Source organism: Numenius arquata, chromosome 6 (assembly GCF_964106895.1).
Source record: "Numenius arquata chromosome 6, bNumArq3.hap1.1, whole genome shotgun sequence".
Taxonomy (NCBI): domain Eukaryota; kingdom Metazoa; phylum Chordata; class Aves; order Charadriiformes; family Scolopacidae; genus Numenius; species Numenius arquata.
In genome coordinates, this window is record NC_133581.1 from 44,656,944 (window position 1) to 44,671,642 (window position 14,699).

At 47.8% G+C, this 14,699-nt stretch overlaps 1 protein-coding gene across 1 annotated transcript in view; it reads right to left on the reverse strand.

Moving 5' to 3' along the window:
* Positions 1-573: 573 nt before the first annotated feature.
* Positions 574-14,699, reverse strand: part of RGS6 (regulator of G protein signaling 6) — a 278,796-nt gene continuing 264,670 nt past the window's right edge. The window contains exon 17 of the mRNA XM_074149708.1: positions 574-1,190. Coding sequence (XP_074005809.1) covers positions 1,140-1,190 — 51 coding nt within the window. The 3' untranslated portion in view covers positions 574-1,139. The remainder of the gene's footprint in view (positions 1,191-14,699) is intronic.

The window sequence follows — 14,699 nt, forward strand, 5'->3', positions numbered from 1 at the left end:
GCTGCTGCTCAGGAAGGGTTCACCTGGCACCCAGCACCCTGCCCATTCACACCCTGCTTCTGCCAGTCCCGTCTCCATCAATTCCCTCCTCTCTGTAGACTGAATTTTGACACCTGCCCACGTCAGTGGTGCCTTTCCCTGTGTACACATGAGCAGGTTTTGGCCCTCTGCGACCGGAGTTGGAGTCTCCTCTAAGTGGTTCAATCCTATCTACTTGGAGTAAAGCTTGAACATCCATCACTGTAAGTATGCAAAACCTTAAATAAATAGAAAATCAAATACAATATAAAACAACTCACTTTTAAATACCGCTTGTGTGTGTTTGTGTGTGCATTACACATCTAAAACATGACTTTTTGAGCATCAGGCAGAGTCTGATCACATTTGCACTACACGCACATGCAGAGCGATTCCGCCGACATCAGAGGATTTGCACCAAGATCAGAGTCTGACTCAATGGGGCAGATCCTCAGGCGATGAAAACCACTCATGCTCTCCTGACTTCGGCTGAGGATCTGGCCATCATCTCTGGACATGCTACATGCTATTGGAAGGACAGTAAGTGTCAAATTTAAATAGTGCCGTTTCTTTTTTCATTGCTTTAAAGGAGAGACACAGGAAAGAAAAACAAAGCTAAAGTCAATGAATCTGCAGGAGAAATGCATTTGAGATTTTGTGAGAAGAAGAAGCAGCTTCCAGCAGATATTTTATTGGATCCAGACGACCACAAGAAAGGGAGAAACTGGGATTGCAGTGGTGTCTATTACAGCCATGTTTGTGCCAGGGAGAGAAGAGATGAAGGAAAAATACCGATCTCTCAGCTCTTCTTTCTCTAAGTTGCAGTTGGGTCTGTTTCCTTAAATATCAAGACAGCAAACCCTTGCCTTGTCGACCTTCTGCGTACGGTGACGGGTGCTCCTCCAAACCCTGGTTGGAAACAAAGTACCTGCATGGAGCTCGGCGTCCTTACAAAGCTGTGCAGGCAGGAAAGTGTGGATGTAAACTGCGAGGAGAAGCGCTCCCCCGGCGCTTGCGCTGGCTCAGGCTCTCTCCCCCCATGGGGACCCGCTCTCCCCGAAACACCCCGTCCCTGGTGGCGGTCCCGGCTGTCTCTCCTGCGGGGCGGCCACCTGATGCCGTCAGGAGGACTGCATCAGGCCCGTGAGGCGCTTGCTTGCCAGAGACTTTCCCTGCAGAGAGGGACAGACAGACAGAGAGACAGAAGAGACCCGGAGGCGTGAGTGATGTGCTGGGATGGACGGTTTGGCTGTGAGTGAGGGGCAGTGGCCTTCACCTGGAGTGGGGCACAGGGCTGCCCACCCCAGTCCTGCTGATGGGGAGGCAGGCGGTGGGGGGCAAGTGTCCCCCCAGCACTTTGGGTGCCTGCAGTTTTGCCCCAGGCTCGAGGTTTGGCAAGGAGGGGTTGTGGCTACTGACGTTCAGGTGGCTATTGCTCAAAGTGGTCAGTGGTGCCCCGTGACACCACCTCATGAAGACATCTCCTTCCTCTGCTACATGGGAAGTGGTCAGAGCAAAGCCCTGTCCTACGCTCACCCCTCCTCGTCCTGCCTGGCGCCGTCCTGCCAGGGCCAGGCCACGGCTGCCGTGCACGGCACCACCCCAGGCAGAGAAGGGCTGTGAATCCCAGGCTGCAGCAACAGCTGGGATGCCCTTCCTACAGCCTGTGAATCAGCATCACCTGCACATCATCCACCAGAAACACATCTAGGAAAAAAGTGATCTTAGAAATAGCTTCGCCTGTCCCTGCCCTGCCACCACCCCACTTTGCCCGCTCCTTAGTCTCTTGTCCCCTCGGTTGATGCGTGTCCCACTCCTCCCTGGCCTTCCTGCCTTCCCCATGCTCTCCTCCGAGCCACCACGCAGGCACAAGGCAGCCTTGCTTGCGCACTGCTGGCATCCACATGAGCTTTCCCACTGACTGGTGGGACCAAGGACCAGGGAGAAGGTCACCCGATTCAGAAGTTCTGAATCCCTTCACTGGCTTAGGCCATGCAGCCCCCGCTTTCATCCAGAGCAAGGGAGGACCTACAGCCAGACTTCTCCATTCGCACACAGTAGGAAGGGTATATCCCCATAGGGGATACTGACAGCTTTGCAGTTACTGATCCAACAGTGAAAAATTGTTTCAGGTATTGCACCAGTTGCTGTGTTAATTTCGTTAGCTTTCCTCTTGAAAAATTATGTTTTTCTTAAAAGAAAAAATAGACTTGGTTGAAATAAACATCCAGGGAATACCAGAGAGCTGTGGAATACCTAGCAGATCTTAAACAACCTCCTCTACATTACTATATTTAGCCAAGATTTCCTTTGCCATAGAAAGTTACTAATTGCTATTTGAAAGAGAGACCCACACAAAGAGCAAGAGAAATAGATTATACAGTGAAAACCAGTATGTGCAAAATGTAGGAAAATTTGAAATGTAAAATTTAGCAGGCCATCTGAATTAAGCCTTGTTTAACAAGTTAACGCTCTAGGAAAAAAGAAACACCTCTAACCTCACCCCTATTCCCCTCCCCCTTTGATTTTTAATTTCTTCCTGTTTAGGGCTGCACCAGGAAGATGTAACAGTTCCCAGCAGAAACCTCATTTCGTTACTCAGACATGTGCCTTTACCAAATAATTTGCTCGGCTGCACAAACACACGCAGCCCAATCTGGCCACTTTCTGTATATTGGCAGTTGGCTGCTGGAAACACTGCTGACATTTGGGCTGTCCTGCCTGGGACGAGAGCGCCACGGTTGTGGCTCTGTGGCTCCTACAACTCTCTACAACGGAGCTTGCACCCAGGACACGGCTTGGGAAGGACCAGCTCCCTCCCAGAGCTCAGCAGACATGCCAGCACCCCTGCCATTTACGGCATGCATGCTTGCTTTCGCTATAAATCTAATAATAGTAATATATTATTAATAATAAATAATGCGCTTCTGGGAAGCTCAGCCCAGTGCCACCCCAGGAGGTGGCCAAGTCAAGCATTGGGGGGCTGTAACCCCAGCTGCCATTTTGCTGCCATTACAGAATACCAGAGAAAGAGTGCTAAGGAGTTACCAGTTCCCGAATCCAATTTATAGGAAGAAGAGGGTAAAGATGTGCATAGTAATTTCTGGAAGAATAACATGGCTGGTTTTAGGAAAAAAAAGATGGTTTCTACATATATTTGGATATTTCCTTAGGAAAAAACCCCAAATAAGCCTTGGGTTTATGTAAAGACTATTCATTCAGACTCTAACTAATCTGTGACAGGCAATTCCTCTTGTTATCTTCTCACAGGCAGGCAGCTTGGGGGTACGCCAGCTCCCTGCATTAGGGTCCAGCGGGGGTGAGCAGGAAAGGCTGCTCCACATCCAGCCCTGATTTCGACACGCACGTGTTCAAAGCAGGAAGGGGGAAATGCCAGTGCTGGGCTGGGATGAAGGAAAGGGGGAGCTGATGGAAAGGCTGCCCTGGAGAAGGATACAATACGGAGGTGGTGGCGGGAGCTGATGGAAAGGCTGCCCTGGAGAAGGACACGATACGGAGGTGGTGGCCATGGTTTGTGCAGAGCAAAACCTCCCTCACAGGTTTCCTGGTGGCAACTGCTTCCCTCCCTGGGGAGCAGTGGTGGGCTCCATCTGCAGCTCCTCCTGTCTCACAGGAAAGGTGTTAGCCCGGGAACCCAGATCCGCTGGCTGGCTCTGCAGCAAACTTCCTGCCTCCCGGCTGGGATGAGTCCCCAGCGCGGATCCCGGCTGTCCGGGAGGATAGCTGCGTCAGGGAAGAGTGAGGTGCCAAAGAGCCTCACGCCCGGGGACAGGCAAACAGATGGGTGCGAGGAGCTCTGTTTTAAGACAGCGAGAAGCAGGCAGCGATGTTGCCTGCTCGGCTGTCGTACCCACCTCTGTGATAAGACAGATGGCAAAAGGATCCCTGGAATCACATACAGGGATTATGCTGTGAAATTTCTGGCTGCAGGCAGGAGCGCTGGGGTGTAAGTGCAACGCTCGGCTTTGGTACCGAAGCGGCCCCCGACTACAGGCATACTGATGTAGAGGATTTTGTTTCAACCCAACACAGAGACAAGTGTCAGCCTCACAGCGTGGGTCTGAGCGATACGAACATCTGCCAGCTGGTGGGATGCAGGCAAGCAGTTTAGGAGTCTCCCATCTTAGCGATCCTCGTTAAAAAAAAAAAGAAAAGAAAAAAGAGGATCAGGAAAAAACTGCATTTCATTAGGAAAACTGGTAAACTGGTAACTGTTGCCTGTTACTAAAATGCACAACAAGGGAGTAAATTGTTGTGTCGCAGGTGGAAACGCTGGATGGGATCCACTTGCTGAGGTAAATCCACGTGACTCAGTTGTTTTCAGAGACCTGCTGCCGATTTACACCAGTTGAGGGGCTGGTTCATGCCACCTTTGTTTCTAGTTTAGCCCTCCAGGGCTTCTTAGGCACAAAGTCCGGCAGGAGACACACAGGCGTTGTGCTAGCTGGCTGGTAGAAGCCAGGGCATAGCACACACAAGAGGGGCAGCGCAGAAGCTCGCTCCCCAGCCAGCCAGCGCTCTCCCCAGGACCCCCAGCCTGTCCCTCCAAACCCACCCATCCCTGCATCCATGGCCGGGATGGCATCAGCGTGCCTTGGCGTCACCACTGTATTTTCTGCGATCCTGCGACCCTCCCCTGAGGTTTGCGTGGCACGGGCGCCCGGGTCAGTCAGGTGAAAGGCTGCTCGCAGAAGCTGGAGGTGGCTAAATCGGTTTGTAGTCAGATGCAATACATGCCAAAAGAGTTCAGGCCCAAGAGGTCATGTTGGGTCTCATCCGACACCTGGCTGGGATTCCCTCGGGGAGATCTCTGGCAGAGTGAGGAGGTCTCGGATTATTACAATGTGAAAGTGTGACACAAAGAACACCTAGTTTCTTCACAAAGGTTCAACCAAAATAAATGATTTTTTCCTTCCACTTGTCACTGTTTAGCATGAAACCAACAGCCACCCCCACATTTCTACCTCTTCTTTCCCCACTGAAAGAAAATGTCAAAAACTCCTGCCTTATTTCCAGGAGAGATTTCATCTAAGCTGTGCTGGCAGGGGATTTGGAAAGCATATGATTTCAAGCTCAGCACACTGAAGTGCTTCTTTTACCCTGTCGTATGCATATGCTGAATAACTTAAGGCAAGATTAGAGTGGATGTCAGGAGTAAACTTTTTACACGGGGTCTAAAGCTTATAAAGAAATCCCCAGTCCTCCAGTTGCAAAATATTTGTCACTACATTACGAAAATTAAAAACCCAGACTGTTGCCCCTCAAACAGCATAGCACAAGCAGTAGGGCATATGTTGTAGGGCATATGTTGTGCGTCATGCTGGATGCAGGAAGGCTTTCTTTTCTCTCATTCCCTGCAAATAGCTGAGTTGTAACACGGCTTTCAGGCAAGGATCACGAACAGCTTCAACCGTGTCTTGGTAAAGGTAATGTCCGGTTCTCTCTATGCAGCTGAACAAATGATTTCATTTTACTCCTGAACACTGGCATAACAGGAGCCTTAGTTTTTAAAGGCAGTGTAAAAATCTGCATTTGGAGTAACCTAAGGAAAACGTCAGGGAATTCTCAATAAACTCTATGAAATTACCCCCCAGAATCTCACTTCCAAGTATGTGGCTCATCCTACCACTTGGCTACACACCAGGCAAAGGACCAGACCTCAGCGCTTGTGGACCATCAGGGCTCTCACTGAGGCCCAGTGAAGTGAAGATTAACCTGTAGGTCACAAGAGATACTTTGCATCTTTGATAGCTGAGCCTTTGCTGAGCAGCTACTAAAACTAAAGTGTAAAATGCAATTAGCAGTTATTATAACGAAGCAGAATTCAGCAATTTAATGTAGGCAAGAAGCCAAGTAAGAGGATGAAAAAATATGTCTGGGATTTTACACAAAAAGGAGACAGCACTCCTTTCAAACCTCCTGTATGAGCCACCGCAGTTTCCACCTTGCTCTTTGCTTTTATCTACCAAAACCAGCACTTTGCACATTTGGGAGAGAAGGCATAGGCTGTGAACTTTTTTTTTTTTTTAAATAATTTTAAATAGAAAGTTTAGTTTTGTGCAGTACCTGTGGTTTCACACAATGTTAAGGTGCTCTGCCCAGCCCAGAGTGCAGTTGGTATATCAAGCATGCAGACATTCACCACCACCAGCATGCACGAGCCACCGCTCCCACACATGCCGTCATCAACTCACCTGAACACCCAGGCAGGATTTATCCCACAGGGAGCTTTGTGGCTGCAGCGACAGGGGGAGGAAGCACGTGGGGAGGTTCTGGTATGGCAGCACAGGCTCCCCCTTTTGCAGTGTCAATACAGACCAAAGTGCTTTCACGCTGACTGTTCACCTCCACGCTCTCCACCCACCAGCTTAGGACTTTGTCTGCTACAGCTGACTCCACATTTTGCTTTCTACTCCTCTTTGGCGCTCAGGGCTGTCCTTTTCCCAGCCTGCTGCCCAGTCTGCTCCAGCCAGAAGGATCACCCTTCCAGCGGAGAAGCCATCTCCTGGGGAGTGGCATTGCCCCATCCCTCTGTAAGAACCCCAGCAGAGGACTGGGGTGCGTCTGCATCTCCAATGGAGATGAGAAAACCCTATGTCCATCAGCTTGAATCTAAGATTTTTCGTGTGGTGATGGGCACTACTCAGATTTCCTACACTTTAGCTAACACACTATAAGAATTTTGGCAGTGGGCAGACAACATCCTGCCACCAAACTTTACTTCTGAAGAAAGAGATTGCCAGGGCCCTAGCCCTGCCAGCACTGTTTGGTTTTCAATGTTATATTACACGGCAGATCTTGGGGAATTTTTATTTTCATGTCATTTAAAAAATATTCTTTTTATTAGATTTTTTTTCATGAAAAGATACATTGCAAACATAAGGTAAAGTAACATAAATTAAAGAAGTTAAATATGAAACAGAGTTAAAAACAAACAACAAAGGAAAATAACTTAGTTCAACACAAAGTAAACACAGAAACGTAAACTATGAACATATATAACATAAATTAGCACACAAAATACGGTGGGCAAAACCACCGATTACACGCTGACACAGACTGAAAACAGGAGCTGCACAGTGGCTGCAGAGGGCAAGCAGGGGAGCAGCTGCTCCTGCCGTGCAGGGTGCGTACCCATTCCCACCAGCATGGTCTCAGGAGTTATCCCCAGACTCCTGCAGAGAGGGCCCCCACTCCTCTTGCAAGGCTTGGCTGACAAGCTGGCCTGAGCTTCTCGCCGTTACTGCTCACCGCAGTGAAGCTGAGCAACTGTGGGTTAGGCTCCTACATTTGACCGCCTTTTTTCTCTTCCAGCTTATATCACTGTGGGAACTGCTCAGAGCTGCAGTCCAATTAAAACTGGTATTGTCCCTACCCATTTTATTTTTTGAGGATTTCCTAAGCGAGGCATTGGACTTTTCTTTGAGAAAACACGGCTGCGTACGGCACAAGCCCTGTACTCACCCACTCCTGGAACAGCTTCATAAGGGTTGGAGCTCTCCTCTACCATCCCACCAGCATTGGGAGGAAGATCCTCTTCTGCTGTGGAGCAGTCTGGGCTCCTTGTATCTGAGAATGTGTCCAAGCTGATTTTGGCATTAGTGGAAGCAGACTATGGACTGCTTAAACTTACCACAATGAAGGACGGCACTTCAGCACAGCCCTGCCAGGTGGGCAGCCTTGGGCCCGTCCCTCCCTCTGGCAAAAAAAACAGGGAGACGAGGCGCAGATGGATCTGCAGCCAGTATACAATGGTGTAGTAGAGTGTTTTTTCAAGCCATCTCAGAAAATGCCCTTACTGCCTGTTGCTGGTCTAGCTCTCTGGCCGGGTGCGATTCTGTTCTTTCCTTTGTGTGCAATGGACTCAGATTGTTTAACTCCCTTCAGTGGGACTGGGAACCAGATACATAAATACCTTATACAGTCAGAGGAAAACAGAAACACATTTGAAATATCAAACCCCTCTGGAGTATCAGAATAAGCTTGGCTAAAATCACAGCAGGGTCTAAGCCTGACCCCCCCCAGACACCTCGCTAAGGTCCCGGTTCGGTATCTGCAGCTGGCAGCTAGACCCGTCTGCAGTGGGAAGGTACCGACTTTTATATTCCAGACTTTGTATGTGGCTGGAATAAGACAGTAAATGAATTGTAAGTGTACCATGAACTCCACAGAGTGCCTTTCATCCACAAGGATCCCAAAGCACTTCACAAACCGTACACACAGGGATCACTCACTCACCCCTGGAAGGCGGCGACCTCGGGGGCGAAAGAGAGCTGGCATTCTGTGCCAGCAGCACTACACAGCAGTGTTTTTAAGAAGGGAAGAGCAACTTACCCACTAGAAACAATGAATGCTTATCTTTTAAAGGAGCCCCTGTATACAGAACAGACTATGCAGCACACATGCAACCCATGCAACCCACTGCTTACCAAATGGACGAGCGTGCAGCGTAAGCCTCACAGCGCAGACATTTTCCAGGTAAGGTACTATGCTGACACCAGGAATAGATGCGACGTATTCAAGCATGCAGCCACCAGTCAATACATGCACTGGGCAGGCCCTGCACCCTGTCCTCCGCAGCGCTGGGTACTGACACTGACTCCTTATTGCACATAAGAGAACAATCAGACGACAGGTTGCAAATGTTGACAGGATCCCCTCACGCTTCGGGTACATTCTGATGCTTTCTATCACCTACGTAATGCAAGTACCTTTTCCCAGTAAAAGCCAATATTTGGTAACCACTGGAATAGTGGAGCAAGCACTTTTTTTTTTTTTTTAAGTAAAATATCTTCCAAAGATAAAAATAACCCTTTTCCCAGATGTCTTTTCTTGCTCCCAAATCTAAGAAACTTTGGCATCCATTCCTATATCCTTCCCTTCTAGCTGTCTGTTCTGATACTCACTTCACTAACATCTTACTATATCACCTTTTTACATTTTCCAGTTTTTCTACCACTATTCTCTACCCATAGTGGCTTAAACCTTTGTCTTTATTATATTGCAGGTCATGAATACTTTCCATGCCTTCAAATGCTGTTATCTATGCAAGCTGGTAGAGCTGTGAAAGTGAAAAAGTGGGAAAGCTGGTAAGTATATGACAGTTCTATGAGATTATCAAGGAACCAGTTAAAAAGAGAGCCCTGATGATATCAGGCAGCAATTCTTTCTCCAGCCTTATGCCCGCTTCACTGTGTTCATGGTTAGTATTTGTAATACATCACAGTCATGCACAGCTGTGCAAAATATCACACAGTTCACCTGAGAAAGATAAGATCCCATCAACACATTTCATGTGTGTGACCCCATACTCATGAATTAAGAATAGGACCAGGACAGTTAGAATGTGACTTGGACTCTGATCCAACAGCAGGCAAACCAAGAGGACATAAAAAACCAGCACGAGGCAGTAGCAGTGGCCAAGGGATGAAGCTGATGATCAGGAAGATGGGAAGTGGCAGCAGGGAAGAACAAGGGTAACAACACGGAGCTGGGAGAGAAGACTGCTGACAGCATCCAGGAAGGGACAGCCAGACAGGCAGGGTAGGCACTGAGGCTTTCATAGCTGTATAACAAAAATGAATACACGTACATAGAATTGAAACTAAATGTGGGCCTTTGGGTTCCAATAGGTACTGAATTGGGATGCACTTACAGTCCTGAGCCAAGGTTAGTTCAATACAAAATAGCCAAAAGATACCAGAAAACTACAGCAGAGGAAATGCTACCATGAAAGTGCCAGTTTGTACCCCTGCCGAGGAGGAGGAGGGCGTTTTAGGCTCCAGACAGAAAGCACGCTGGCCACTGAGCTTGACAACTATATCAAATACAAGATCTCCAATCATATTCTTGCTCCTGGAGAAGTCATTCTTGCATGAGAAACCAAGGTGAGACACTGGCTCCACACTTGTTAAGTATGCAATATGGGACTTGGTCTCCAGTGCTTCTGGATGAGAATATAAACCCATCCCACTGCTGCTAACACAAGGACTACAGCAGCTCATGCTTTCTGCCCGCTGCAGTTCTGTCTCATACGGTTAATGAACCTGGGCCACTCTGTCGATTCAGATATTCACCTATGTCTGGGAACTGAGACAATCTTTGGTTTTCATTGACTTGCTGTCCAGTACAAAATGTTCCATCCATAACGTCCAGGATTCTTTAAAGAAAGCTCATTAGAAAACTTTTATTCTTATATTCTTAATCTACAGTCTACTTCCTGTGCAGCTTGAATGCAGACCAGCTGTTCCTTCACCTTACTCTCTTTCTGCATTGAGCTGAACTTACCACCTGGAAAAGCTCCCTGCTTCTTCATACCTGACTCCTCGATACATTTCACACCACATCTCTTCTCTATATCTGGTGTCTTCTACTACGCTGACACTAAAATAAATCTCTTTTTAAAGTCTTTTAAGTCACACTACATACTCACATTTCCTCTAGGACTTAACAGGAGGGCTCCTTTTCCCGTTAAGTATTACACTCTGTACAGACTGTAACAATGGAAGACAAAATACAGGCTGCAGCTTACCCCGCGCAAGCCTGCAGGGCAGCAGCTACGGCAGGCTGTGAACATCACACCTCCGCGTACACTGCGCTGGGCCACTACTGCCTGAGGAAGGAGATCAGGAAAAGAAAACACAGGGAAAGGGATTTCCTACAGACTCCAATATCCAGCCAAAAGTCTAGCATTTGCTTCTTCCCCCTCGCCCCCAGTCCCATGTGGCGTTCTCTGGCTGAGGCTGTTGGTTTTGCCTGGAGCTGCCAGTTTCATACTGGGCTCTGGCCAGCAAACACCCCTCGCTTGTCCCAGGTTGTGCAACTCCTCTCTCCGCCCTCAGGCAGTGGAAGAAATGCACAAGAGCTTCTTTACCTTCCTCAGGTAAAGAGCTTTTTCAGTCCAGGAGCGTAATGACTAAGTGTGCCAGACAGAAGTTTAGACAGAAGTTATAAAAATTCTCAATAAACAATATATCACTGGCCTGGCCACTCTCTTGTCCTTTAAAGCACGAAGATTGAAAACTCTGACCCTCTCAAAAGCTGCAAGTGAGTGTGTTCCTTTTGTTCTTAAAGAAATGGCAGCTAGGAATACAATGTAGAGATCTTCTCAGCATTGGGTCGCCACCTCAATATTGAGTCAGAAACTTTAACATAACACCAGTTTTCTTACAGGGGAAATTCCTTCCATGAAATACAGCAATTTTTGGAAAGTGGGAGTTCAAGTCTGAGTATCATACCCTCAGCAAGCTTGCTGATGATATAAAACTAGGAGGAGTGGCTGACACCCCAGAAGGCTGTGCCCCCATTCAGCAAGAGCTGGACATGCTAGAGAGTTGGATGGAGAGGAACCTGATGAAGTTCAACATGGGCAAGTATAGGGTCCTGCACCTGGGGAGGAATAATCCCATGCACCAGTACAGGTTAGGGGCTGACCTGCTGGAAAGCAGCTCTGCAGAGAGAGACCCGAGAGCCCTGGTGGACAAACTGACCATGAGCCAGCAGTGTGCCCTTGTGGCCAAGAAGGCCAATGGTCTCCTGGGGTGCATTAAAAAGAGCGTGGCCAGCAGGTCATCCTTCCCCTCTGCCTTGGTGAGGCCACATCTGGGGTACTGTGTCCAGTTCTGGGCTCCCCAGTTCAAGGAGGACAGGGAACTGCTGGAGAGAGTCCAGCGGAGGCTACAAAGATGATCAAGGGACTGGAGCATCTCTCTTACGAGGGAAGGCTGAGACACCTGGGTCTGGAGAAGCGAAGACTGAGAGGGGATCTCATCAATGCTGATACATTTCTGAAGGGTGGGTGTCAAGAGGATGGGGCCGGGCTCTTTTGGTGGTGCACAGCAAGAGGAGGAGGGGCAACGGGTATAAACTGGAACACAGGAAACTCAATCTCAACATGAGGAAAAACTTCATTACTTTGAGGGTGCCAGAGCACTGGAACAGGCTCCCCAGAGAGGTTGTGGAGTCTCCTTCTCTGGAAGTATTCAAAACCACCTGGATGTGTTCCTGTCCAGCCTGCTCTAGGTGGCGGGGGCTGGACTAGATGATCTCTGAAGGTCCCTTCCAACCCCTGCAATTCTGTGCATGTGATCACGGCCCAGGCTTATCTAAGTTACCTGCCGAGGCTGGTATCCATAGGCTAAATCCCTGTTATTGCTGGAGTAATCATTGCTGCTTTTAGAGATAATACTCAGGATGATGCAACAAAGGAACCCCCTCCTGTTTCACCTGTTATTAAATGTAAATGGCCACCAGCACAAGTTAGACAGAGACTTGGTGGCTTCCTTTGCGAGACAAAAGCAGCAGTGGTTTCCCTAAATGTACTCATTAAAATATATTTTCCTTCTACTCTTGGCCCTGAAGGATCATCTCAGCTTATGAGAACTAAGCTTCTGTCTATCTGATTATTAAATCATTTCTAAAGCAGATGGGAAACTACAGTGGTTTAAACAGCTAGGCTGAGACTGCATGGCTAAAAATAGTATAGCAGGCTCCTTTTAATTAGTAAGATGATCAAATATGACAGAAGAGAGAGATGTAGATATATGGATTTGTGTGTATGTGTGTCTTTAAAATTAAGTTATTACCTCAATACCAGGTATTATTTATAACATATATGATACATGATGTCTGATTTTTATGATGCCATTTATCTTCACTTGGGAGAGAAGACAGTCTAACTCTGCTTTCATAATGTCAATCCTTGCTGTATTCAAAAGGAAAATTGTAATAAGATAAACCTGCCACCATGCGCAGTGCCATCATTTTTTAAATGAGGTGGGTTAGTAAGTGCTCCGATGCAATAGAATGCCAGATCTGCAGCTCCCTGAGGTCGACCCTGCCCCAGGGCCCCCATGGAGAGCACGGAAGAGCCAGTCAAGCTGTGATTTCATAGCACTGGAGCCCGGCATCGGGCCGAAGGGGCCAGGGACTGCAGTGAAAATTCTCCTGGCAAAATCTTACTGTCAGTGTCCTGCATAATGCAGACCAGAGAGCATCTGGCTTCAGAAAGACTTGGTGCAAAAACTTGATGCATTCATTAGTCATGAGCTGCCTTCTCCTGGTCAGAAGTGCCAAGCCAACAAAGATGAGGCAGAGGGTCTTGCAGGAATTGAAGAGCGGTATAAAAAAAATAATCTGTAAAACCCTGTTCTTTCTTATTCGCCATTGATCCCCTTGAAGGTGTCAAGCCTCTGGCTGGCTAGTGGGGCTTCACAGTGTCTTTCTAAAGGATGTCAAATGGTCTAGTGTTAATCTCTGTCCCCTGAGTTGTGACTCTGAGATGAGCAGGAGCCCTGTGAGTAAGATGACTTCCACTTGCTCCAAGCCTGTGGTCCCAAAGCCAAGCTGTACAGTTTCCACCCAGTGCAGGAGAGCAATTCGGAAGCACTGAAAGATTTTTTTGGGGCAGGGTTTAACCCAAGTAAGAGACAAAAAGCCTGCAATATTGTTTGCAGTTTGTCGACAAAGCTTTACTATTTTTTTCTTAAGTGTTGTTTTTCTCCTTTCTCAAACAAGAGTTGCCGAGATGCAAGAAACTAGAAGAGGCAAACCTAGAGAGTCTGACTTTTTTCACTCAAGTGAAGATTCACTGTCTAAGGAGTCAGGCATGGCTGGCATTCTGGCTACAAATAGGCCTTCTCTGGTATGGAAAGCACCCCCGTAAGTACAGCATCATCAGCAAGGAAGAGGTCATGAACCACCATCTCCATGCTCCTGCTCTGGCTCTATGCCACCTACATTGTCAGAGGAACCAACTTCCCCAAACCTGAGCACAGTGCTGCAAAAGGAAACCATAACATCATTAGATATATGTTTTCCCTGTGTTGCTTATCTCAGCTGAAAAGTTATAGCAGATTTTAAACAATCATAACTGCTTTATTTGAAGAAACAATGAGCTAAAAAGTATTCAGGGGAGGTTCTGAAAAGGCCTGAAGTACTAGAGTGCTATAGGAAACAATAACGGATTGATGCTGGAAGAGAATTTGCTTTGAATTTTAAAACACATTTTAAATATTCTTATGACCTTATCAATAATCATGGTGGTGCATAAGGAACAAACACAACAAGACCACTTTAATACCCACTGTAACCGACTTCGAGCTATTCCTCGACCAATAATTTTCCTGATGTTTTTGCTAAATGACATAAGCTTTCAGTCAAATCGTGTCCTTGCAATCTATATTTAAATCTTGAAATTGAAATGCAATTTACTTTAAAATTCACGTTTTTATCCAAACCCAAAGTTCTGGAGTCCTGCCCTGAGTTTTGCATTACAGTTCCACTTCCCATGGCTGTGGCAGGGTTTCCTGGGGAGTGCGAAGGCTGCGGGGAACGTCTGGCTGGGCAGCACCCACCAGGCTGGCTCAGGCCTCCGGGAGCTGCCCCCAGCAGGCACCACATCCACTGAAGATACGCCCAGCACCAGCACCATGAGGCGCATGGCCTGGAGCACGTGCTGCCAAGACTTCAAGGACCTCGATTTAGTCATTTCCCAAAACACTGGGTCACACACCACAGTTATATCTGAAAATTTCCCCGGAGGGGTCTGTTGCGCCCTCCCAGAGCCAAACAGAGCAGCACAGTCCGGAGGTGGCCCAGGTCCCCCGGCAGCACAGCCAGTCTGGGAGCCACAACTGCGTCTCTGCAACGGCTCCTTAAGG